The sequence below is a fragment of the Gobio gobio genome (genome assembly GCF_949357685.1).
Source record: "Gobio gobio genome assembly, chromosome: 22".
NCBI lineage: Eukaryota > Metazoa > Chordata > Actinopteri > Cypriniformes > Gobionidae > Gobio > Gobio gobio.
Genome location: NC_137118.1, coordinates 26,908,331 through 26,936,327, shown reverse-complemented (window position 1 = coordinate 26,936,327; position 27,997 = coordinate 26,908,331). Strand labels below are relative to the sequence as shown.

The following is a 27,997-nucleotide window of genomic DNA, read 5'->3' as shown; positions in this document are numbered from 1 at the left end:
ACCAAAAACCACGGCACGGCATGATACTAGAGAAAGAAATTTGGATTTCAATGGTTTAATTGATGTCAAATGCATGATTCATATGTTTACATTTCCACTGATATCCTCAGAATAGACATTTTCTACAAACCAAACTCATCACATAAATACATATTAGAATGAATATGTTAATGACCATAAGGTGCAAGATAAACCATTTGATGACCTATTAATAGAAGCCAAGGACATGTCTACAGAAAGATAAGGATGTTTACTGAGACCGAAGCATTGCAGGGTGAGCGTCACTCAATTTCTCTAACATGATATATGATGTATGCCATACCTGCTTAAACATGAGTATCTTAGCTCTAGAGCTGACAATCCCCAAGTTGTCTGACGCCATCTTATATGGCTGGCACAGTATAAAGACAGTAACAATAATCAGCTCACTTCCAGTTTAAAAAACAAAACAAAAATGCATATAAAGGCAACATTTATTCAGGCAAGTGTCGTCCTGTAGGATAAGAAGCAGTTGACATGGCTGTGGCTTTTAGAAGTTCTTTTTCTCCTCGAATATAATGTTGGCAGTGGCTTTCTTGGCTGCATGACAAACAAAAAGATCAGATTACCAAACAGTGCATAACTGCTTTTAAAGCATATCAATCAAATCATTGATGAAACATCATGCGTTGGGGAAGATCTTTTATGGTGTATCTGAAAGCATCTCTGATTGCCATTCCTCAAATCTGAAACAAACTCAACTGGCAAAAGACAGGAATCTGGCAGGATCTGGTTTTTACCTTCGTCTTTAAACTTGTCCGCAGCCTCTGATGCTTTATCCTTGATGTCTTTCACAACATTGTCAATCTGGGCTTCATTCTTTAAGAAGAAGGGGCGAATGATTCTTGTGTAGAGCAGAACGGAGCCGTTGGATGGAGTTGGTGCCATGCACCAAACCAAAAAGGCACACTAGAGAGACAAAAACAAAGACATTACATTCTTCTCTCCACAGACACTAACAAGACTTTAAATATATACTGAAGTTTGTAAGTGTTCTTTTAGGGTTTAATCACAAAGCTAAACACGTTTGGACTGTATTGGATATAGCCATTTAAGCAAAAGTGGCTTCAACATTTGAAAAGCAATGTGATATTTTCACACATTTTTTGTACATATCTCATATATTTTTCAATCTGAAGACGCACAACAAATCTGCCTAAGTCATTTGATGACACTATAACAATTGGAAGCATAAAAAACATATGCCAAGGAAATAATGTCATTAATGATCAAAAACAAAAGCACCACTACCCTAGTACTATTATTAGTAATGCTTATACTACGTGGCAGTTGAATGCTTGAATCTGATTGGTTGACGAACGTTCTAAGGTGTGCAATTAGTTTCAGGGAAACGCACGGCTCAAAGTAGTTCCAGGCAGGTCTTGACCGCATTACAGTTCCATATCACTTTGGCAAATGATTTCTATGGAATGATATTCCAGACAATATTCAAAAGGAATTTCAAATTGTATATCAAATTTGTGCACGCATCCGTTGAGACATGATATTACGCAGCGCCTGAAAATAGGCTAACTTCCGTCAACATAACCAACGTGACAACCTGCTTGCACAGAGAGTGTGCTGGGGACTATTTTTAGGCGCTGCATAATATCGTTGTGCCTGCTGCACCCATGGTACGGCAGCAAAGTTCCATGATTATTACTCAGGAATGAGAGTATAGTTCCTAGCCATATTTCCATCGGTCTTAGTACACGATGTAACTATACACATCACAACATGTAAATAGGAAAATGTTGGCGTTATTTTGTCACTTATTGAGCAGTAGGCTAGCTGGAGCCATTTACCTCCAGTCTTTGTGCTAAGCTAGGCTAGCGGTGGGTGCATCAGACAGAGTTATGGCACACACGGAGATGAGAATGGTATGTATGGACTTCTGGGGATACGGTGAATAAGCTAAAGTCACAAAAAGTTGGCGTGTTCCTTTAAGGACAAACACCTGGCAGATATCTTGAAATATGAACAATGTTTTCAGGTGTGGTAACCGAAGTACAAGCGGAATAATTTAATTCAGTGGAATAATTCACAGACATAATTGTGCATTATTTTTCAAAAAAATGTAACGGTCAATTATTCCTTACTTGTCAACTGTTCATAGGAAAATGATACATTTTGGCACACGTATTGGTGTACAGCTGAACAAATATAAACTCATTGTCTAACACCAACAACCAGTTCAAACCTTTCATCTTATAATTTCATGATGATTTATTCTCTTCTTATAACTTCTATAACCAGTTTGCACCATTTGGTCTAAAAAACAAAATACTTTTATTATCTTCAGTGTAATTTTAAATGAGTTAATTTTATCAATTAAAACTGCCGGTGTCCTGTGTCCTCATCGTTGGGAAGCGTTGTGCTTGTATTCAGTGTCCTTTAACATGAATCAAACATTTCTCTCTTTCAGGGACTCTTCATACTGACCACAACTACTCTGTTGGTCCTGTGTGCTTGATTGTGCGTTCAGGAGACTGCAACATGAAATACAACGCCTAGAAACCCCCAAAAATTATCCGTGCACTTTCTTTACCAAGTTGAATATCCTCAGACCAGGGGCCTCATTTATAAACGTTGTGTACGCACAAAAGAAGGCGTACGCCACTCTCTACGCAATAATTGGTATTTATAAAAAGCAAACTTGACGAGAAAATGTGCGGTCCTTCACGCAAGCTCTGACCCAGGCGTACGCACAAAAAATGAGTGTGAAATGAGAAATGGCGACACCGTCGGCAGATGAAGAAACACGTGAAAGTGTGTGAAACTGTAGACCGTTGTGTAAAAGAAATGGCAATACTGCCTCTCATAAATAACATGAAGACTTCACAAAGCAAGTATTACAATTAACAGCATACACGAACACCCGTTTGATCGATCTGCAGTGTAAAACGAACAAAATCAAACAAAAATTACAACAGAAATGCAAAAAAAAAAAAAAGTGAAACATGTTCTGCAATAATATTGGCATGTTATGCAATTCATCCTCATAAATAATATGGTAAACAGAACGAAATAATGTACAAAACTGATATTCTCGTCAATGTGTCCGTCTGGCGGAGCAGATATAGATGCAATTAGATAGACAGATAGATAGATAATTAGGGAGATATATAGATAAATAGATGTATTAATTGTCCACTGGGGAAAGTTGTTTTCATAGTAAAATTTTCTTCATCAGCTACGGAATCATGGTATTAATGCAAATGCCTTTAGTTTGTTTTATTTTCGATAAAATAACGTATGACGTATGTCTCAACCATTCAGAAAGCTGCAAGAAATTAGATTTGCACTGAACTATTTCCCATTTCCACGTAGATAATAGGGATAGGGATTAATAGGGATCCCCCAATAATTGCCGCCAGTCTCTCATCAAGAGGGGTCAGCTCCGGTGTCCCCTTTCCCCCACCCGTGGCACTCTGGCTATAGAGCGCTAGACGCTTTTTTGCCTCGACTTTGATGTCCGACCATTTCTTTTTTTATTACGGCGTCTGCAACCTTTTGCCACTCAAGTGCCTTTTTGGCATTAGTAATGCCCACACTGTCACTCCAAAAAATATTTTTCTCCTCTTTTCCACCTCGCCAACGATAATTTCTACTTCACATTGAGTGAAGTTACGTTTTTTTGATTTCCTCTCAGTATTTGCCATGATTTCGCAATCGATGAATATTAACTTGTGGGCGTTTCACGGACTATTTATGGACAACTATGGGCGTGACATGAAGCCGCAAAAGCTGCGCTACATTTAGAATTGATTGTGATTTATTAAGGGAAAACTGCGTAGGATGTGCGTGCGCACGGTTTTATAAATCCGAATATTTCTGTGCGTACGCACGTCCTATGTTTCATCCGTACGCCACTTCTGACGCAAATCCTACGCAAAGTTTTATAAATGAGGCCCCAGGACTCTGTTTGTCTGATGACGGTCAGAATGATAGTTGACAGGTGTGAACGTGACAACTTCTTGTTACGATGAACACAACGTACTGTATATATTCACCTCAAATATTTATAAAAATTATAATAATAATAATAATAATCATGTTACATTTATATAGCCATTTTCTCAGCACTCAAAGCGCTTTACACAGAAGGGCGGAATCTCCTCAACCACCCCCAATGTGCAGCATCAACCTGGACGATGTGACGACATATTGCACCATATTACGTCAGAACGCCCACCACACACCAGCTTATTGGTGGAAAATTGACAGAGTGATGAAGCCAATCAGTATGCGGGGATGATTAGGAGCCATTGATGGACAGAGGCCAAAGGGCAATTTTTCTTTTAAAGGACATCCTGAGATTTTGAATGACCGTAGAGAGTCAGGACCTCTGTGCTTGTTACAGTGTAGTGTCCCTATCACGTGATAATTCGATTGTTCGAATATTACAATTGAATAATTCTTAAATCGATATGTCATCATCAATTAACCCGTCTCCAGCGTGTTGCCTCCGATCTTTCGAAAATTGCACTTTAATAATTATTTAATCAACACATCATCCTCAATAAACCAGTCTCCGGCGTGTTGCCTCCGATCCTTCGAATATTCCAATCTATTATGACCTCTGACCTGTAAAGTTGCCAGAATAATAATCATACACTGTTTGTTAATTGGCCAGAGGAGAACTGGCACCCCAACTGAGCCTGGTTTCTCCTAAGGTGTATTTATCTCCATTAGGTCACCAGATGGGGTTTTGGTTTCCTTGCCACTGTTGCCTCTGGCTTGGCTTGCTCAGTTGGGGACACAACATTTTTACTAAACTAAATATCCAAATAAATCTAATTATTACACTAAATTACTGATCTAATTACTGATCTAAAGCCCACATTGTCACTGTATGATAATCGAAATGAACTGATGACATAACCGTTTTCTCCAGAATGGCTATACAGCTGAATAAAATGATGTTGCATTATTTTCCTGTTTAACACTGTAAAGGTGCTTTGAAACAATCTGCATTGTTAAAAGCGCTATATAAATAAAGTTGACTTGACTATACTGGGGCGTTAGGACCCACACAGACCACAGGGTGAGCACCCCCTGCTGGCTTTACTAACACCTCTTCCAGCAGCAACCAAGTTTTCCCAGTTGGTCTCCCATCCAGGTACTGACCAGGCTCAACCCTGCTTAGCTTCAGTGGGCAACTGTCTTGGGCTACAGGGTGATATGGCTGCTGGCAATAATATTAATCTTGATTTCTCACAACTTGTTTTTTTTTGGGGCGAGTCTGAGTGAATCTACCGCTTAGAGCAGGGGTGGCGAACTCCGGTCCTGGAGGGCCACTGTCCTGCATAGTTTTGCTTCAACCCTAATCAAACACACCTGAACAAGCTAATCATGGTCTGAAGGGTTACTAGAAAGCTACAGGCAGGTGAGTTTTATCAGGGTTGGAGCTGAACTCTGCAGGACAGTGGCCCTCCAGGACCGGAGTTCGACACCCATGGCTTAGAGTCTCATGAATGCAGTCAAGCACAGAAGACCAACGGCCAAGGCCAGGATTTTCATTAAATACATTAAATATTTTATGCAATCTGCTTTTTCATCAAACCCGATCGTATATCCAGAAAACTTGGCATCGCATCGGATCATTCTGTGATACGTTTACGTCTTTTAAAAAAAGCTTGATGCTGTTCACTATTCACTGCCATTATATGAACGAGTGCAAACGGGACATTTTTTTTAATTTTATTTCTCGTTTTGTGGTCCATAAAAGAAAGAAGGGTATACGGAATTAGAACAACACCAAGGTCAGTAAATTACTTCATTTTCATTTTAGGGTGAACTATCCCTTTAAGTAATAGTAATAAATAGCATAATTATAGGTAAAATATAGTCAAATGTGTTTGTAGAAATATACCTCAAATACCAATTATGATGTTTAATTAATTGTACACACATCTGCAGTAAGCTTACTCTAATCAGGAAATTTTAATCTAATAAAGTTGGCATGAACAAATATGGCAGTAAAGTTGGTTGCATCTTCCATTTCATGCTGACTCTAACAGTGTTGCCAGTGTGTTCCTGTACAACAGCTCTGCAGACACGTGATCTCCCCAAAATGATAAATAGCTAAATAAACCAACAACTGATGTGACATGACTACAACATGTTCTCATTACAAAAAAAAACAAATAAATGCATTGTAATTAACAATAACATCACGTGCTGTCCAATACCTTTCCCAAAAAGTAGAATGGGAACCAGGAGAGGAAGATGTCAGCGAAGAACTCTGCAACGCTGAACACACCATAAACCACCCAGTAGGTCAGCCACTTGGTGTCGTCCTCTTTGGTTGCGCTCTCGATGGCTTTGATTCTGCAGATACATGAAGAGTCACACACAATCGGACATGAGCACCTCAAGCTGCTTTTCATTTGAGATTTACTGATGTTAGATAACAGACAGAAGAGAAAGAATTTGATAATCAGATATCTGCTTCTCTGTCTTTGAGAAGACCAGTGAAACTTGTAAGATTACAAATTTATACATTGTTATATCTAGGTTCCAATGTAATAGAATATAACTGAAAACATTATCTATATTTGTGTTTTACATTTTGAAGTAAACTTGAGGAAATTCTACATTGTATTTAGCATTTGAGGTATAAAGGAAGATTGTTGAGTTTCCAGCAGGAGATTCCTGCCGGACCTGTTTTCAGACTCTCACCGTCGTTGCCTCTATGCGTTTGAATAGTTATGCTGATTAGGAGTAGGATTGGTGATACTCTGTCTGGGCGGGTTTTCCCAAAACCTGTATATTTAATTGACATGCTTTGTTCAACCTCAATGTAAATCCCTCCCCCTTTGGAATATATATAACCTATCAGGTATGCTGTTTGAGTTAGACTGTTTTCGGACGACCTGCAGCACAGAGAGTTCTCATTAAAAGAATAACTTCTGTTTGAACGCGATCCCGACGTCTCCTGGTTTTCACTTCTGAGTTTCCTACACTTTAGAAGATAAAAGTTCACAACAAACTGATAACTGATATTTTAACCCTGTAAAGCCTGACAAATGAAATAATCTGTTTTGTTTTAATAAAAATAAATCTAAAAAAAAAAGTTTATCAAATGATATAGTGAGAATATGAAGCTCAAACTCGACGAGGGAAAAACATTCAGAGGAGCAAACTGAGCAAAAATATGCAATTGAGTTCATCTTTTTGATATATGTTCAAAAAGATGAAATTCAGATGTTTGTATGTAAATCAATAAAAATTTTATAACATTATAACAGATTACTTACATAAAGTGAATATACAGTACCCTCCAATAATATTGGCACCCTTGGTAAATATAAGCAAAGGCGACTATGAAAATAAATCTGAATTATTTATCCTTTTGATCTTTTATTCACCCAAAAAATTTTTTTTCACAAAATTCAAAACTTTCATTGAAGTAAATCAATTGAAATGAACTCAAATTATGAAATAAGTGCTTTTCTCTAGTTCACATTGGCCACAATTATTGTAATGTCCTTTCCCAAGATAACAGTCTTCATCTATAATGCATAGAGAATCTCTCCAGATCCTTCAGATTCCCAGCTCCATGTTCAGTTCCCCCCACTCATTTTCTATAGTGTTCAGGTCAAAGAACTGGGAGACCATGGCGGAAGCTTCATTTTGTGCTCAGTGACACATTTATGTTGATTTTTATGTTTGTTTTGGATCATTGTCCTGATGGAAGATCCAACCACGGCCCATTATAAGATTTCTAGAAGAGGCCGTCAGGTTTTGATTTTATCTGTTGGTATTTGCTAGAATCCATGATACCATGTATCTGAACAAGATGTCCAGGACCTCCAGCAAAAAAAATAGGCCCACAACATTAAAGTTCCAACAGTATATTGAATTAGCCAAATCCATCTGGTGGGTTAGCTGCCAAAAAGCTCTTTTTTGTGTGCGTTTCATCTGACCACAGAACCAGGTCCCTTTCGTACCCTAACCCTAACCCGTGCGTAACCTAACCCTAACCCCACAAATAAATATGCTGGAGTTAGTTTATGGAACCCTCTCAAACAACTTGTGGTGATGAAGGTGCTGTTTGATACATGTTTAGGCTTTCTGACCCCAAGACTCAACTAATCTCTGCAATTCTCCAGCTGTGATCCTTGAAGAGTCTCAAACTCTCCTCCTCACCATGCATTAGGACGATATAGACGCATGTCCTCTTCCAGACAGATTTGTGACATCTTTAGTTAAGTGGAACTTCTTAATTATTGCCCTTTGAGCTTTTGTGAAGCTCAACAATCTTTTGCTGCACATCAGAACTATATTATTTGGTTTTTACTCATTGTGATGAATGATTATGGCGATTTGGCCTTTGTGTTCCAGTCATGTTTATAGTCCTGTGGAACAGGGGGTCATGGCTGGAAAACTTAAATGTTCCTAGTCTCCCTTTTGTGCTAAAAAAAAAACTTAAATATGAATGGGAATATACTTGAGATATTTTACTCATAAGAAATTCTAGGGGTGCCAATAATTGTTGCCAACATGCATTGGAGTTACTTTCAGTTGTTTTACTTGTAAATTGTGTGAATGTTTTGAATGAAAGATCAAAAGGATAAACAATGCAGATTTATTTTCACAGCCGCCTTTGCTCATATTTACCAAGGGTGCCTGATACGTCCTTAGGGACATTTAGTGTGTTTTGGGGTGTTTTTCGTGCGTTTCTCTATTAGGTTCCTTCTGTCTCTCTTGTACTTTCACTTTAACAGCCGACATGCTGATTGGCTGTCTGGCCTGTCAATCATTCGTGACGAGGGGATTGGTTGTGCTGCTGTGAGGGCATGATCTTACAATCATCCCGATGCTCGACACCTGGGGAATCGCTACTTAAGGGACATGCTAATGCTAGAGCGGGAGAAACTGCCTTTGTACTGAATTTAACATGTGATGTATTTGTTTCTCTTTGTTTGGGTTGAGGTGCTTTGACTGTCATGTTAAACTTGCCTATTTGGACTGCCCTGAAACTCCTCATTTGGGGAGTTTGAACGTTTTAAACAGCTCTTTAAAGCTGGGTTAATCTGGATGGAGGAGAAGGGTTGGGTAAACTATGTCATGTGACATACACATTTAGGTTGATTCTGTTGTCTATACACACTAGGTTAGGGATTTGTGCCTCTCTGTATTTTTGTTTTGGGTGTAGTGTAGTAGTTAAGTTACGACGTCCCGGACGTTGAAGACTTTTTCTTTGATATTTTCTTTTTAGTTTAGGATTAGATTGAAATTATTTAGTAAGTCTCCTTTTTGATTTGTTATTTGCTTTTGTTTGGCACAATCCAGTCTTCCCTTTGTTTCTCCCCAGTTCCTACGTTTTTTTTCTCTTCTTTTTATCTTTGCTAGGTGTATTTACTTTTGAGTAAATATTTGTTTCTTTATTATTTATATGTAAAATACTTCACTTTACGTCTATTACATTTTGTTCACTCGACTTTTGTCTCGTGGTTTTCGTTATTCTCAGTTCATAAACAGTGATTATTGGTGACAGTGGTCCGAACTGGTTTAAATGTTCCCCTTCTCAATCCCTAGATTAAGAGCCAAAGAAGGGTCGTAACAGTGCCAATATTATCTGCCAATATATGTCTTAGTAAGACAATATTTAATTGCTTTGTTTGATTATCAAAGCTCTGTAGTTTCAAACATATAATGCAATACAATGAAGATTGAGAGATAACAAATAAACCTTCCTCAAAAGCTTGATTATCATATTTGATCCTCATGATTTTTCTAAAAAAATTATGTCTGGATAATCAAGTAAACCGGAGTTGCTTCAGTCCAGTAAATATTCATCTTGAAATATTACTAACAATATAAAAGTTATTTTTAATGTTTACTTGATAAAAAGCAGATTTGACAGGAAAGACACCCTGGTATAATGTCTAAAATCTGGACGCACCCTAGCGGCAGCATATCTAATTTGCAGCCAGGGTAGTCTAGCAACTCTCTGTTGGCTTGTGAGCTGGAAAAACCAAACTCTGGTCAGGCCAGTCACATTGTGTATAGAGTCGGTGGTCGGGCTTAACATAATGACGGCAGAGTTGCGGCGGTTCCGTGTGCTACTTCTAAACAAAGAAGCTAGCGAACAGCGGTATCGGCTTTGGCCGCGACTCTGGAAGACTTGGAGTTAAACTTTTCTTTGAGAATAGAACAAAGAACAGCACTGAAGTCATTCTTAAGAAAGGAAGATGTTGTCAGAGAGTTTTGCCGACCGGATACGGCGAAAGTTTAATCCATCAACTAGCTCCGCTTCACCTTCTTCGTTGCTCTGGTTGGTTGTAGCGCTATCCTATTGCATGCAGAGGGAGTTTGAAAGACAACCGTTTATCCCGCCCCTCGGATTGAGCCTTGCCAATGGTGTGTTCCCAGAGAATCTTGATGTGGGTCTGGCTTGTCAGACCCACATCAAGCTGAAGGTGGACATCTGTAGAATTATACAGAAAGACTTTTACTTGCTAAAAAAGCATTAACTATCAATCAGACGACAGAAGGAATGTAATAGATTGAGTAAAATAGGCTTTTTGGGTAAAGTTTTGATGATGTTGATCATTTAGAGACCTTAGAGATTTGCATGTCGAATTTGATACAGAAGCTTCATTGAGAGTAGGAGCAGAACTGAAACACATGAGTCACAAGGGCTTCTGTTCAACTCTGCACTTGATGATCATACAAGATTATGAATTCATACTCATTTTCATAATCCTGTTTATTATTACATTGATAACAGTCACAGTGTGTTTAATGGATTGAAATTTCTAGCCTTTGAAATTGTACTTTTGTACTTTCTTGAATCTGCACTGAATGCTACCATGTTTAAATATACAAGTTGGCCCTGAAAAGCATTTTGTAGGGCCCTATGAAATCCGTTTAATTTTTTTCCAAATTCCGTTTAAATTTTTCTGGATCCCTATTTTTCCCGTTTTAATTTTTGGACTCTTATACTCCTTGAAAACTTTAACAAAAACTTTACATGTTTAGGGCCCTATGAAATACTTTTTTTTAATTCTGTTTTTTTTTTTTTTTTACCAAATTCAGAATTTTCTGCATTATATTTTAATGATTTAATTAAATTAATAATCAAAAACATTTCTAATTAAATTAATAAAAATCATTTTTATATTTTTATTTTTCATTTCTATGATTTTTTTTTTCTGTGTTGTGTATATAAATTTTTCAGGCAATCAAATAAAGGCATAAAATATTCATTTGATTTATCTTTAAATCATATGAAATTAAAACTGTGTATAATAAAGTTAATAATAATTTATTATTATTGTTTTTAGTTTTATTATTACATTGAGATGTAGCTAAATTCTACTGTACAACAGTAATATATTTGTAACATGATTCTGTAATATATTTCTGTAAATGTAATTTCTGCATCGGAACCATTGTATGTGTGTTGGACAAGACCCGTCCACTTTTTAAGACCAATGATATCGGACCCACTCACTTTTATCATCTCTAATTGAGTCTGTTTATTTAATATTTATTGAAAATAAATGCCTTTCCGATCTGATATGTGATGATGGGAAAAGGGAGTAGAGCGAGTTCGTAGAGATTCGAACCTCGGTCGATTTGTGTCAAAACTTGATGCCATGCGTCTTACTGTGCGTTCACACCGCCGCCGGCGAGAGCGTCAAAGTGGCCGGAAGTCATTCATTCTCAATGGGAGCCCGGCGGCGAGCTCCGACGAGAGCGGCGCGGCGCGTCTTGGATGATTTGGGCGTCAAGGAGAGTTGAAGTCAGGTCAACTTTATGGTAATGAGCTATGACGCGGTTCGGCGGCAACCAATGGGAATGTAGAAGTGCTCCGCTTGAGATGATTCTAGAGAACGCAGTGCTGTAAACTTCGGTTCCGACCACATTAGTTCCCAAGCAAAATAGAGGAGGTTGATCACTGCTGGTGCGGCGGGTTTGATAAGAAGACGTGCAACATTATTTATCCACCACACAAATGGCTTTTAATTGGTTTATTTTGTTAGCAAACATGTAACTATAATTGTTAAGTTCTTTCCATCGATCTGCTTTTTTTAAACTTTCACATTTAAATGATTTCATGAGGTTATATTATACGGTTATACCCTACCTGTGGTTAGTCTGCACAAACGCAGATCAACATGAGTGTTTGCTTTGCAGCCCCTTTAAATGCCGTTTCAAAAAAGACCAAGCATTCGATCTACGTCAGAGCGGCAGCGCGTCCACGAATCTTTCTACAGCGTCGATGGCAGAGCGGCCAGAGCGAAGTTTGACGCTCTCGCCGGCGGCGGTGTGAACGCAGTTACCCTACACTATTATTGCTACAAATGTTACAAATGCTACATATTCTGTGTTTTCTGTAATTTTGTCTACCCCAACCAGACGTCTAGTAAACAAGGCGATATACTTGTACCTAACGTAAATGGCATCTACTCCAGTAAAATTTTCCTGTGAGAGAACCCACCCACATTTTTTTCCAATTAATTAACAAAGCCAATTAATTTCTGTAATATAATTCAGTAATATATTTCTGTAATATATTTCTGTAATATAATTCAGTAATATATGTGTAAATGTAATTTATGTAATATAATTCAGTAATACATTTCTGTAAATTGAATTTCTGTAATATAATTTCTGTAATATATCTCTGTAACAACTGTCAAAAACGGTAGCCATTGACCTCCATACTTGGAAAACAAATAGTTTGGTTACTAACATTCTTCAAAATATCTTTTTATCTTCTTCAAAAGATGAAAGAAACTCATACAGGGTTTGGAAAAACATAAGAGTGAGTAAGTAATGACATCTTTGGGTGGACTAACGAACGTTATCCCTTTAACAAAATTTGACATTGTGATAAGCGTAGGCCAAATAAGCAATAGCATCTGCCTACTCCTTTTTGGTCCCTGTAAGATGTCTGTTTAAATTATTTGGTTAAACAAATATCATTTAAACATGACTACAGATGTGCCTAAAGTTATATCACAATTGTAATCAGATATTCGACACTAAACATTGAGGTTTTGAAAGAAATGTATATGTTCTTCTGCCGCGTCCACTTCCTGCTGCGAGCGCTGTGATGACGTCGGTGTTCCGTGACCGCGACGTCGATGACACAATCACAATCGTGTGATGCCAGAATGAACAAACAGAAAAATATATTAGTTTTAACTCACGATATGTACGCAGGATAGACGAATCCAATGAGATTACAAAGAAGAGAAGCGCCGTATCCGATCACCAGATAAACTGCAAGGACCACGATGACAGCTGCAAGACAAAAGACAACATCAGCTACGATCATCCCTGTCGATGTTCTGATATATTACGTAAAACAATTATTATTGGTTAAACCGTATTAAAGCTACAGAATAAACTAGTGAAGTGGTTGTTTTCCTCAGATCTGATGTGTCCGACATCACACATGTGTTCCTGGTTAATGCTCACCATATGCGATGTAGGACCTGTTCACGCCAGTCTTCGCCTCTATCTTCGTCAACATGTCCGTCATGACATTCTTCTCCTTCAGGAACTTGTCGAAACGCTCTTTTAGCGCGAACGCCATGATTTTTCTGGGTTTATGATTGTTTAATTCTAGTACTAAATATAAATCATGAACAGCAGCTCAACTCCTGCTGTTCTCAGTTCAGTGTGACTTGCACGCCGAGGGTGTGACGTCACGGCGGCACTTCCGCGACCACACCCTTCATAGCGATGTAAAATCAGTTATGTACACATATGTGTAAAATGACAGCTGTGCCAAATAAATGCTTTTATTTATTTTTAAATGTTTTATTTCGTGGAAATACGTGTATATATCTATTCATAGTGGGGTTGACTGCACGAAAGGTCGAATACATCGCTAAAGTGATCCTTCTCACAATTTAGCCAGGTGTTTATAACTACATTTATAGCGTTGCATGATCGTTGTAATACAATCTTCTTCAAACAGATCAACAATCAGACAAACTGCCAAGCTCTATGAACTTCTCTGTGATTGGTTTCTTGATTATGTCAATCATGCAGAGAGTGATTGTGATTGGCCAGGAGTTTCCGGAGCAGAGTTCACGCGCCTCTGGTTTTGTGGTGCTATATTTTTAGCTAGTTAGCATGTTAGCACCAGTGTCGTCGTTATAAATTCACAGCACTTCTTGCTCTTTTATTGTACGTGTTTGAATAGTACATAACCATGTTATTTAGCAACATATTATAAATGTGAAACACGCAAGTGTAGTGCCTTTGCGCTGTTTTTAACGCACTAGTTTTGCTTGTTCGGGATGTTTTTACCCTTAACATGGAGACAAAAAAAGGGGAGATTCCTAACGGCTTACTGGATGACCTTTGCAGGTAAACCGAGAGCTTATATTCACACCAAACAGTGTGTTTAAACGTACCTATGCGTTTAATATGCACTTATATCAGTCTGAGCGGTCGAATAACTCGTAGCAGTCTTTGTTACGCGGTCATCTAACGTTAATAGACTTGGAGTGATTGGCTGTATTATAAAGGCTGTGTTGCTATTTATAAAGCTATTAAACTACTGTCACAAGCAGCGTTTGGGGTGTCGTAGGGTGCAGCACCCCCCGTCCCAAGTCCGCTGCCGTTTTGTCCGTCGTTGGCGCGTTCTGAGTCTGGAGCATATTTGTTTTTCACATGCGCGTTTCAGTCAGCTCAGCTGCTGCAGCTTTGGGCGCGTGCCAGCTCGATGGTGTTTTGACTCCAAAAGTGAGGAACAACAACAATTTCTAAAGTCAGCCGTCTGATGAAAAGGAAGCTAATAGTTGTTGTTTCTGATATTTTCTAATATTTCGAACTAAACGGTCAATTGACTAACTACGTGGAACCACTTCCGTGTTCTACTTGGTACAACCGCGTTTCCGGTAACAACATTCAAAATATACTAAATATTTTATTAGAAGTAATAATTATTGTTATTATTAATTGCGTAGTCATATTGAACGAGACACTGATCACATGTTGGTGAAAGGTAGATCATGAGAATGCATATTATTATATTATGAAGTCGGCATGAAACGAGAATCTTGAGTGAAACGGCTTCTGAAACAAGAACAAATGAACCCGCCCTCGCGCCAGTAAACACGTCATCAGAGAAGAGATGTCGCTGCAAGACGGAGGGAAAGTTATTAAGATTCAAAATCAGCATATGAATTAAGAAAAAAAGTGTGCACAGATAAATCATTTATAGTAAATGCTGCAATATTACATAAAAAAAAGTCAATTTTGATTTCGTCTAGACTTTTAATGCTATCTTATTCTTAGATCTTTTAGACGTTTGAGTTATTTAAAATTGGAAGTATGTCACAAAGCTCAGTGCAAGTAGTAGATTGTATTGAACATATATCATCATTAAATGTGCTGTCGACTCATGATGTGGGCTTCATGTTTTCAGTATTTTCTGTGCGTATGACGATTTTGTTTTGTGTCTTGTAGTCGCTTCATTCTTCACATCCCCAGCGAGGAAAGGGACAATGCCATCAGAGTTTGCTTCCAGATTGAGCTTGCCCATTGGTTTTACCTGGACTTCTGCCTGCAGAATTCACCAGGATTACCTCAGTGTGGGATAAGAGACTTTGCCAAGGCTGATATCCTAAAGAGATCTTTTTTTATAATATTCCTAATGAAAGCATACTTGTTCGAGAGAATACTGAGTTTGCCTTAGAAAAGGGGTAGATCAGGGTTTTCCCCATCAGACTAAAGGCATGTTCACAACAAGGATGATAACTAAATAATAATTGTTCTAATACCATGAGAAGAATAGCGAAGTCCACAGCACTGGTTATAACAGAGATAACTGATGAATGAACAAAAAAAAAACATTAACAGTTAATCCGAATCCACTTCCACAAGTCCAGAAAAACAAAGCAAAGTCTCTGACCAGGTCAAATTGACAGGAGTTTTTAATCTAGGATCCTCAGATCTGTGGTGCTTAGAAATTAGTCCTCTGCTATCTGTGCCGCCTCGATGGAACAAAGAAAATGTCATTAAATAATTCCCTGCACCTCTAATGCCAAAAAACAGTGTCTAAATAAGACAAAAATTAGGGACAGTTAGAGAGGAAAGACAAACATAAATAGTGATAAAAAAGCTAGAACATTAAGTGTTATGGATGAATATTTGAGTAATCCACTATTTTGTAGAGGGGGTCAAAAGACAATTTCACCTGAGATTTGGAGCCAAATTATAAGGGGTTAGAAATGACTTTAGAAAGATGGCAGCATCATTATTTTATTTTTACATAAAGATTGGTCGGTCTAGTATTAGTAAAGTCAGTTGACGTAAGCTATCTTTACTTTATATGCCAATGGTGACAGTTAAAAAATAGAGGGAACCACTTCTTGTGTTTTTTCCTTTAAGTTTGCATGCCTGCAACTCAGAATCTAAAAGGCTATTAAGATATCTTTAGTACTTCTTGAGTTACAGGGAAACAATATACATTAATTCAACATTATTTGCTCTTTAAAAGAAAAAAGTAAACACGGTATAAAAAGTGACCCAGATTTGGTTTTTGACTCCTGAAAATATCTCTTAAATGGACCATATAGGGCCTTCAAAAAGAAGATACCAAAAGAAAAGTTTAAGAACCAGAATCTAAAAGGATATTATATCTTTAATACTTCTTGAGTTACAGGCATGCCAAAATTAGGCAAAAAACACAAGTGAACTGTCACCGTTGGCAAATAATGCAATAAAGATTGGTAAAGTCAACAGATTTAACTAATAGACCTACCAATCTCTGTAAAAAAATATAATAATGATGCTGCCATCTTTCTAAAGTAATTTTACCCCCCTGTAAATTGACTCCAAATCTCAGGTAAAAAATGTCATTTTGACCCCCCTCTACAAAACAGTAGATTGCTCAGTAAATATACATCCATGACATTTAATATGTTGGATTTCATCGCTATTTATGTTTGTCTTTCTTTAGACAAAATATTAAAAAAAGTTGAGCCAGGGACCTCTGGTTGAGGTATATTTTAATATTTATTTAATGTCTGGTAGAAACAATCATGCCTACAATAGAAATTAAAGGCTGGTTTTCTACATTGTGCAAAGTCCAAGAGCAGGGCTAAAAAATAAAGACGGCCTAGGGCCAGTGTAGCATTGTACATGATCTATGACATAACAGTGACAGGCATTTTTATTCCTTGTAAACTTAAAATTAGTTTTTTCTGTGACATTTGGTTGTGAATTATTCTTTTTAGCTAGTTAAAAACATTGGTTATTGATTCCAGAATTGAATAATCATTTATGATGACTATAATAATACCTAGTGTGTTGCAGAGGCCGTCTCAAAATACACACGCACCCGCAACAGAGACACATTACTCTCATGACATTCAGTTCTTGCCATGGTGGCACTACTACTACCTCTCATGACATTATAAACCCGTATGAGTTTCTTTCTTATGAGAAACATAACATTTATGTTTTAACTCTTTTGGTGTATACAATGAAAGTCATTGGAGTCTAAAAAAAGTCCCTTTCAGGCAAGTCATTTCACTTTGCAGCCATCTTTGAAATGCATCTGGGGTAACTGTTTCAGTCATGCAAGTGCAGCTCCTTTCTCTCTGAATGGGGAAACATCAAATTCTCCAAAGCTGTTCACCAAGCTTACAATTAAATTTTCATATTTTAAATCACCAATGAAATCTGACAACAACCGTCTCATGAAGATTCTCATATCATGACAAAAAAGCATTTCAGGCTGGACCCGCCAGTGCGCATGTGGAGTCATAAGGCACAGTCTCAGAACACTGAACTGAACTGTTTCTATAGCAACCGGAGCTTCTAACAGCAGCTACAATTAATTTACCAATAGAGTGCAACAGTCGGGTTCCAGAGGTAAAAACTCCACTCATTTTCTCTGTAGGGAAACTAACTTATAAACCTTTAAAGACAGCCCTACTGTGAGCTATGAGGTTGTTAATGGATTGTATTTGCTTCTGCTGAAGCCACCAGTTTACATTATTTCAAACAGCAAACATTATGTTTAACAGTGAAATTCCTGGTGAAAAACATTACCCACGATGCTGATGAGAAAATTACACCAATCCGAGTCGAAACGCAGCACACACCAAAAGATCATAATTTAGTCGATCTCTACACTCTCTAAATACTAAAATGTTTGTATATATAAATGCATATTTTGTAATAAACTTAATATATATATTATATTATTATATATATAATATATATATATATAATATATATTTGTACATATAATCAACATTTGTAAATGAGTAGTTTTATATTTCTCCAACGTTTTTAATTGGATTATGCTGTTCACAATGCTTCATGGGATTGTAGTTCTTTCCCTCACTAAAGCAGTTAAGTACACTGTCTTGTACCTTTCCGATTTTCAAAAACTTTTTTGCTTTTAATTCAAAGTTTGTAGTGTTGTGATTCACCTCGTAGCTGATTGTCTTGGTTCATGGCTTATAACTCAACGAAGATTTTTTTAAATCCCTATGGGACAAATAGATAAAAAAAAAATACTTCTGGAACCAGCTCCACTGAAAAAAGGGGCGTTAATGCACTCTATTGGCGATTGGCTCTTTTATTTAGAAGTCAGGACTTATTCCACCATATTGCGCTAAGCACTTTTTCCCATTCATAGTAATATGAGTGCACGTCTTTGTATACTTCATAGATAATTTTGTGTGGGTTTGGACTTTTTTTTGCTATTTATTTTTTAATAAACTAGCTGTAATATGATTATAAAACATTATTTATATATATATATATATTATATAACATTAAATGCATATAAAGTGTTTTCGTGGTTTGTTTCTCTGTGTATCTCCTTAACATTATGATCACTTTTTAATCACTGTCCATTCCTGCTGCCCCACGGAGAGGATGTTCAGAAGGTTTTAGAGCAGTGGAAAGAGTATAAGATGGGTGTGCCGACATTTGGTGCCATTATTCTTGATGAAACGCTTGACAATGTAAGTACACAGCTGCTAGAATCATGTGTGATTTTGAAAGAGGGTTGCAGCGACCTTCATGTACTAAAAGAGTGCTTATTGAAGCTTTGTTTGTACCTGAAGGTGTTGATGGTCCAGGGTTATCTGGCCAAGTCTGGCTGGGGTTTTCCTAAAGGGAAAGTCAATGAAGATGAGGCTTTCCACGACTGCGCTGTGAGAGAAGTATGCCATTTTCTTGGCTGTGAATATATAAATGTTGGTCTGATATATTTAGATGTCCGTATAATGAAAACCATGTCATTGTTCTGTTTTCTCTGCAGGTTTTAGAGGAGACAGGCTTTGATATCCGCGATCGTATCTGCAAAAAGACATATATTGAGCAGAGAATTGTAGATCAGTTGGCTCGATTGTACATTATACCAGGAGTTCCTAAAGACACCAAGTTTAACCCCAAGACCAGAAAAGAAATAAGGGTGTATATACATTTGCTTTTTTTGCCTGTATATAAGCACTTTTTTTTAATGGTTCAAAGCATTGAATTTCTTTGCTCTTTTGATTCCTGATAGAACATTGAATGGTTCCCATTGGATAAACTGCCTTGCCACAGGAACGATATGACCCCTAAATCCAAGCTCGGACTGGCTCCTAACAAGTTTTTCATGGCTATTCCATTTATGAGGTACAGCTTATCCTTTTACATCATTAATGAGCATCTAAAGTGGTCCATAGGGGTGTTTTTGTTTGATTAAAGTGTGTAACTGAGGTGTGATGTGCTGATCTGCAGGCAGCTCAGAGAGTGGATTGCCAAACACAAAGGAGAGTCGACAAGCAGCGATGAGGACTTTGCGTCCAATGGCAGCACACCATGTAAACCCTTCCGGTGCGATGATTCTTGCTATAGAATGTATTCACCATCATGATTTCATGTCTGCTAAGATTTTATATTTTGCATGAAGAGTTAATAGTACAGTTATGCTGCTTACACACTATAGTAGGGATGGAGCAGGATGGTGAACTGATTGACTAGTTGTCTAACAACGACTAATCAGTTTAATATTTTAGTGGTTGTGCATTTAATAGAGGGACATAATCGTTGAATAAGAGACCTATTTGTAGTTATTTTACTTTGATAACCTACCAAAGGCAGCACTTATGTAGTGTATAATGTAAATAGACGATATAACAATTCTATATAGAACAATAGTGCATTTAACTTCAAAATTAACATCTAATGTTATTTTTTTTAATGTAAACTTCTGTCTTTAAATATTTAGAGTAATTTCTAGAATTATTTATGCAATTTTATATTATTGATTTGCAAGAATTAAAAAAGCAGTTTCATGTCTATCCTTGTATTGTTCAACTAGTCGAGGTTGATATGGGATTTAGAAAGTAATAAGTAATGCAATGCTTTTTAGAGAGTGTAATTACAGTACAGTAATCTAATTACACTGTTGAAGATGTAATTAGTAGCTAATTAATTACTTTTTTAGAGTAACTTACCAATGATTATGATAGTTAAATGTGCATTTCAAATATTACAACATGAATAATTGACGACAGGCCGTTGAATTATTCGAAAATAATGCATACCCGAGGGGGTAATACGGTCAAGACCTGCCTGGAGCTACTTTAGCTGTGCGTTTCCCTGAAAAGAATTGCATACCATTGAACGTTCATCAACCAATCAGATTCAAGCATTCAACAGCCCTATAGTATAATACCATCAGTAACAACATCAGTGAAAACCAAGTATATCATTTTCTGTTGAGTTATGAACTTATTGAACTGGACGATGACATGACTTATGGAATTAGTTATTTTCATCTATAAAGCAGCTCTGCGGAAAACCTTTGCAATGTTATTGAACTGAACTGAATCAACACTGAACCGACTTCAGCTGAACAATGACACTATTGTCTTTTTAGAGCTGCTTTACAGTAGAATTGAAGTCTGTTTGCATCATTGAATCATTACTTTCCTGTTTATCCCTGTAAAGCTGCTTTGAAACAATCTGTATTGAATAAAGCACTATAGAAATAAAGGTGAGCAATCAGATGATTGTTGAATTTATGACATGCACTAATTTTTGTTGTTTCTTTTCTGCTCAGCTCAAAGCCCAGAAGATCTCAGATGTTGGTGGAAGCATCTCCATTGTCAGGTGACAGCTGGTCAAAGCAGAAACAACAGAAAACCTTTGGACAAACGTCCCAGAGTGAGCTAGTAGACGTGCTTAAACCCAAGGTAGGTGTTCACATAATAAAATGATTAATGTACATAAAAATTCTATTATAGGTAGGTGTGAACCGTATAACCAGTATAACTATTTTGTATAGTACAGAGAAAAGAAAGCTTATAAAGTGCTCGAGTGCCGAGTGCTCACCGCTGAACTGCTGTTCTCACAGCACAGAAATGTCTATTTTTGTTATTTTCTGTTGGTTCGGTGAGGGCGTCCCATTGTAAACAGTGAGTACAGATACAGGCTGCACTTCCCCCTGTATTCTGTCGCGGTCATCCCCCTGTGTGCTTCAGCACAAAATAATGTTTCCTCACAAAAGAGCAACACGTCATTCCACCCGTGCGTTTCTGGATGCGGTCGTTCCCTGTCGCCTGCTGACATCGCTGTATCACGTGTCTGGGCATCCTGCACGCTGAGAGGGGGAGTTCCAGTCCTCTGGGGATGAAGGTTCGGCTGTACTGCCTCCCTCTGGGAGAGTGGCAACGGTCGAATCGGACCAGGAGTTGGCGGCTATGCTTTCCCGGGCCGCCGAAAAGGTCGGGCTTGAGTGGAACCCTCCACCACGTCCCGAACCTTCTAGGTTGGATGATTGGTTTCTCGGGGTGGGTCGCGCTGGTTCTCATAATTAATTAAATTATGTAAATCATTATGTAATAATGAAATAATGATTTAAATTTTATTTCAAATAATAGACTAATTCAAAGCAAGGCCGTAACCAGATCAAACAGAACAGTGAACGAAATTCTAGGTCTAATTCTAGTTAGGAAATAATCTTTTTGGGACTCAATCAGCCTCACATTCTGTTCCTGTCGATCACTTTGTGTCAACCAATTATTCTGCATGATGGAGGGGCGAGCCAACTCTCTCCCTCTCACACACACACACAGGAGGCAGCAAGCTGGCAAGCACGGCACACGCAACGACTCAGCAAAAAAGTGCTTTTCAGAACACCGCGCGGGCCGCACTAACACTAAACTTTGATGTCAAGTAGGGGGCCACAAAATATCATCCCGAGTTTGAGACTCCTGTTCTACAGTGAGAAAGATTACTCACAAGTGGAAGACATTCAAAACAGACACCAGTCTTCCCATGAGTGGACATCCCTGAGTGGACAACTGTAATGCTCAGAAAAATTGCAGACAACCAAAGAACTACACCTCACACTCTACAGGTCTTAGTTAACATGTTAAATGTTAAAGTTCATGACAGTACGATTAGAAAAAGATGGGTCAAGTATGGCATTTTTGGAAGGGTTGCAAGGAGAAAGCCTCTTCTCTCTAAAAAATGTCAGCATGGCTTAGGTTTGCAATGTTGCATCTGAACAAACCATAAGACCTCTAGAACAATGTCCTTTGGACAGATGAGGCCAAAGTGGAGATGTTTGGCCATAATGCACAGCGCCAAGTTTGGCATATCAGCACAAACACCTTGTACAAAAAGTCAGGCATGCTGGTGGAGGGGTGATAATTTTGGGCTTGTTTTGTAGCCGCAGGACCTGGGCACCTCACAGTCATTGAGTCGACCATGTATACCAAAGTATTCTAGAGTCAAATGTTAGACCATCTCTCCGACAGCTAAAGCTGGACAATGATCCGAAGATCACCTGCAAATCTACAACAGAATGGCTGAAAAAGAAAAGAATGAACAATGAAGGTGTTGCAATGGCCCAATCGAAGTCCACACAGTGTAATGTGTCATGTGTTGTTGTTCATCTGAGGTTTTATTTTCCAAATTTTAAGACCTGCCAAGCACTAGATTATTTTTTTATTATGTCCTTCCTTCAATACTGAACATTACAGAAACATACAGCAAACCATGGAATTCAATAGGGTGTCCTAACATTTTCACATGACTGTATTGTATCTTTTGGGTCTGTGCAGTTTACACTGATATTCGTTTTTTGAAAGATATTTTTGTATAAAAAATGAAAGTACAGCTCAGATAAGCTGCTTTGTTTCAGTTTGTTCTGTTCTGAGATGGTTGACCTAAAGCCGCTGTCACACTAGACATCCATCCATCATCTTCCGCTTATCCGAGGCCGGGTCGCGGGGGCAACAGTCTAAGCAGAGACGCCCAGACTTCCCTCTCCCTAGCCACTTCCTCCAGCTCTTCCGGGGGGACCCCGAGGCGTTCCCAGGCCAGCCGGGAGACATAATCCCTCCAGCGTGTCCTAGGTCTTCCCCGGGGCCTCCTCCTGGTGGGACGTGCCCTGAACACCTCCCTGGGAAGGCGTCCAGGAGGCATCCGAAATAGATGCCCGAGCCACCTCAGCTGGCTCCTCTCAATGTGGAGGAGCAACGGCTCTACTTTGAGCTCCTTCTGAGTGACCAAGCTTCTCTCCCTATCTCTAAGGGAGCGCCCAGCCACCCTACGGAGAAAGCTAATTTTGGCCGCCTGTATCCGGGATCTTGTCCTTTCGGTCATGACCCACAGCTCATGAGACTATAGGTGAGAGTAGGAACGGTCTCTGCAAACCGCCCCAGTGCACGCTGAAGGTTCTGGTCTGAGGAGGCCAACACGACAACATCATCCGCAAAAAGCAGCGACGAAAGCGTATGGTCCCCAAACCGGACACTCTAGCCTCTCTAGTGTCTAGTGTCACACTAGACATTGAGCACTCAATTTCTTCGGACACTGCAGGTCAACCTTTAGGCTTTAGGTCAACCATCTCAGAACAGAACAAACTGTGAAACAAAGCAGCTTATTTGAGCTGTACTTTCTTTTTTTTTTAATACAAAACTGTCACAGCGGTTGTGATATTACATCACGCTCTGCAGAGTCTTTTTTATCAATATGAATTCAACATATAACAAATAGTAATTCACTCAAAATGTAAAATAAAAAATCTTCACGTGATGTGAATTCGCAGCTCAGACTCACCAAACTTGAACTTTGGAACAGCGAAATGCAAAACTTTTCGCATGAGCTTGCATTTGTGGTCTGACGTATTCACAAGTCAATGGAACCAATAGTTAGGGCTGTGTATCACCAACAATGTCACGATACGATACGCATTGCAATACTAAAGTCACGATACGATACGTATCACGATATGGATCAATTTGGAATTTCTTTTGAGCAGAGTTAAGAAACAGTTAATATCTTTTTTAATGAATAACCAGTGTTATAACAGGTGTGATAAGTGAAAAATTATTTTGTTTTTGTTATTCAAAAACAATGAGTAAAATTAATTAAATAAATTGTCAAAAAAAAAGCTTGGAATGGCTCGATTAAATATCGATTATTTTAGATACATATCAGGTACACACATCTCTCAACTAATGCTGTGTACTATGGGAGTCAGTTGTAGCCTAGTATAATAGCCTACTGAAGGTCAAAAATGAACTGATTTGTACAAATATTGTAAAAAAAATTATAATAAAGTTATAATAGTAGCTTTAGAAATGACAATCATATTTCTACTCCATTTCATTTTTGAAATTTAAATTTAAATGGTGGCTGTCATAACTTGCCACCTTAATTCAAACATGCATGAAATATATTAAAAAAACAAAGTATAATGAATATGTAATATGGTGCATATTTAGCAAAATGCTTCTCTCTATAGTAAATTATTCTAGCTCACTAATTAATTTATGGACAGTGGATATGGATTTTCTGAGGTAAATGTGACGTTATGTGACATTATTTACAAGCTAATTTACTGACGTCTTTCCGCTTTGAAACACTGATTGAGCGATCACATGAGACATGATATGGATTTCAGTAAGTTGTACTCTATCTCTTAACAGACTTTCAGATGCACATTCATGTTTATTTCGGGCTGTAACTGGTATTAGGCGGAGGAGAAGATCAGTTCACGTGCGCAGCACCTGCTGCTTCTCATGAGCTGAGCTGCGCCTAGCGCCTAAACTAATTCATGTTTTTAGATTTTGGAATAAAATTGACGTAATTTGAAATCTGAGACTTTGTTTGATATCAATAGTAACAAAGCACAAAGATTTAATGGATGGGAGGCGTACTGCAAAAACTGTAACAACCTGAAATCCTCTTATCCATTTTGAATGTCCTGCACTGCTGCTCGTGTTGTTAAAATTGGCACCACTTGACTCGTGTGATATTTGGTTACATTCAAAAGCACACAATATCGATACGGCAGCTTCTGTATCTATACGCGCATCGTCAGGAGTTCATGACGATGTATCGTTGTATCGATATTTTGAGCACAGCCCTACCAATAGTGTAGTGTGACTGCCCCTTAATACTATCTGTTCTGTGTCAGACTCAGTGAGCTAGTGAATAGATGTCATCAGTCTGTTTATTGCTAATTCATTGTTTGGTTCTTGTATTTCATTGCAGAATCATGTGAAAGGCAATGGCAAGAAACACCAAGAGTCTCCAACCTTGAAAAAACAAGTTAATGGTGTCAGTCAGCAGCAGGTGAGTTCCTCCCTGTTGCTCCACATACCATATCTGTACATTTCAGTAACTGTTGTAGTTGTGTAACAATATATTGTATTGTAGAAAGATGACAAGAAACTTCAGCCAAGACGACTGCAGGATAACTTTGACACAGGTATTTAAATAAGCTTTTTAAAACAGTGATGCAATAGGGATTAGAATTGTTAGAACTGTTGTTATATTGCTAAATCAAATGAATTGTATTTCATCACAAGCAAAATCCTCACAAATATCCAATATGTAAATAGAACTTATGAATGTTTGAAGATTTTGTAATGCATGAAAGTAAAGGTGCGGTCACATTTATCATTGGCGGGTGAAATCCAGACATTTCAGTTGAAAGAAACGAGTTCAATTTGGTTACACGGATTCACCGTGTTGACCAGCAGAAAGCTGCTTGGTTTGAAATTGACTTCTGTGTGAGCTGGCTCTCATACATCACTACACTATTGAGTGTGGTCTTTTTGACTACGAAATTTTACTAATGTGACGCACCTTAGGTCATTCATCAAATAGTATATTTACCGCATTAATTCACGTCGCACGTCTACAATTGTTTTCCCAGATGCAGCCGCAGATGTCTATGGCTATAATGGACAGGCAGACTTGTGTTATGAAGAATATGAATACATCCTCTCCTCACACTCCTTTCTTAGCTTCAAATTCGACAGGGAGGCTATCATGAAATCCTGCTTTGAGTCCTGAAGTTCGGTCTCTGGTTTTTAAAAGATTAGGATCTACAAATGAATCTTCTGGCCTGTAAACCTGTTATTGGAGAGGCATTGTGTGTTGGACCAAGATTAAAGATAAATCAATATATTCCTTTTTACACACACAAATGTCAGTTCCTATTAATCTGGATCTGGAATGCTGTTAGCTTGTGTTCTTTGTAGACTTAATATTTTATGCTAAAACTTGTGCCCAATAATGAGGGCATCAAACATTTTGTCACTAAAGACAAGACTGTTGTTCTTGGTAAACTTGCTCTTAGTGATCTGTTAAGAAACTGCTTTGTCTAAAACTCACTTATCAATACTTCAGAGCCCATGAAGTCCATAGTGTACTTATTTTTCATTTGTGAACAAATGTTACAATAATAATCAGTCCAGCTGTGTGTTGAATGTCTATGGCTGAAGTCATCTCAGTATTCTTTGTTTGTTGTTTTTGCTGTGTTAAACTTACAACCTTGCTAGTATAAGTATAAGAAGGTGCTCAGAAAGCATGTTTTTAGAATGTCACATGACTGGTACTGTACAGATAGGGTTGACGTTTCTCCTTGTGCAAAAGCATTATAAACCATTCAAGCACTATATACTTTATCAAGTCCATTCAGCAAATGTCTGCTTGGCTTGACATGGATGCAAGTTTGCTTTTTGATAAATCACATTTCATCCATGTTTCCCTGAAATTATATCTTCTGTTGTTTTGTTTTTGTGCCATGGAGCCTTTTGTTTTCTGTTCATGTTCATTTATATTTTTATTATGCTTCAACTTCTTCCCAGGTTTTCCCCGCCCTCCTTGTTTACAATACAATATTAATATTTTCTCTATGAAATGGCACTGACATTTGTGGATAGTCACTTTACAATTATGCAACACGATTTGCTTGAACACATCCATGGTCTGTATTGTTTTTTTCTTCTCATTTTTTGGTAAATAAAGTCACTTTCTTAAATAAAGAGTCTGTTTTGCCTTTCCACATTCAGAAAAATATTCCTTTTCAACAAGTGAACATATTATTTATTTTTATATATGTGTTTTCTAACTTAATCATAACCTTTTCATAAGAAGGCTCATCTATGAGTATAGTGCAGTATGCGTGTACTGTTTATATAGTGCCTGAGATATTACAAGTTGCCAAATACGTACACCTGGCATCATAGGTATTCTTTTGTTGGTACAGTTTTTTTAGGGTTTGTTGACCCCAAAATGTCATTAACTCACCCTCATGTTGTTCCAAACCCATAAGACGTTTGTTCACATTTGAAACACATATGTAGATATTCTAATAAAATTGGAGATATTTCTGTCCCTCCATCAACAGCTATGCAACTCCCACTTTGACTTTTCGAAAAGTTCATGAAGAGTTCATATGAATCGAGCGGTTCAGTCAACATTTTCTGAAGAGATCGATTTCAGATCATACGATGAACATTGAATTTAGGCTTTTATTCATATAAATAAACATTGGTCAGAGAACAAACAGAAGCTCAGCCGTAAAAGCGTAACAAAGGTATGAACCTCATTGGTTCTTGCAGAAGCTCAAACGTGCTACGTAACACAAGAATGAACCTCATTGGTTCTAGCGGAAGCTCAAACGTGCTACGTCGGTTCTTGCAGAAGCTCAAACGTG

The 27,997-nt window shown here is 37.9% G+C and overlaps 2 protein-coding genes across 2 annotated transcripts; one reads left to right on the top strand and one right to left on the bottom strand.

Annotated features, from left to right (window-relative positions):
- Nucleotides 1-25: 25 nt before the first annotated feature.
- Nucleotides 26-14,120, bottom strand: reep5 (receptor accessory protein 5). Its single transcript, XM_079805346.1, has 5 exons — nucleotides 13,483-14,120; nucleotides 13,212-13,305; nucleotides 6,234-6,372; nucleotides 780-948; nucleotides 26-579 (listed from the first exon to the last, which is right to left on the bottom strand). The coding sequence occupies exons 1-5, from the start codon at nucleotides 13,598-13,600 to the stop codon at nucleotides 530-532; spliced, it is 570 nt and encodes a 189-aa protein (XP_079661472.1). The 5' UTR covers nucleotides 13,601-14,120; the 3' UTR covers nucleotides 26-529.
- On the top strand, nucleotides 13,760-27,342 carry dcp2 (decapping mRNA 2). Its single transcript, XM_079805328.1, has 11 exons — nucleotides 13,760-14,382; nucleotides 15,487-15,638; nucleotides 18,877-19,004; nucleotides 19,107-19,205; nucleotides 19,304-19,456; nucleotides 19,550-19,662; nucleotides 19,768-19,863; nucleotides 21,095-21,227; nucleotides 25,543-25,623; nucleotides 25,708-25,759; nucleotides 26,210-27,342. The coding sequence occupies exons 1-11, from the start codon at nucleotides 14,330-14,332 to the stop codon at nucleotides 26,347-26,349; spliced, it is 1,200 nt and encodes a 399-aa protein (XP_079661454.1). The 5' UTR covers nucleotides 13,760-14,329; the 3' UTR covers nucleotides 26,350-27,342.
- Nucleotides 27,343-27,997: the final 655 nt, after the last annotated feature.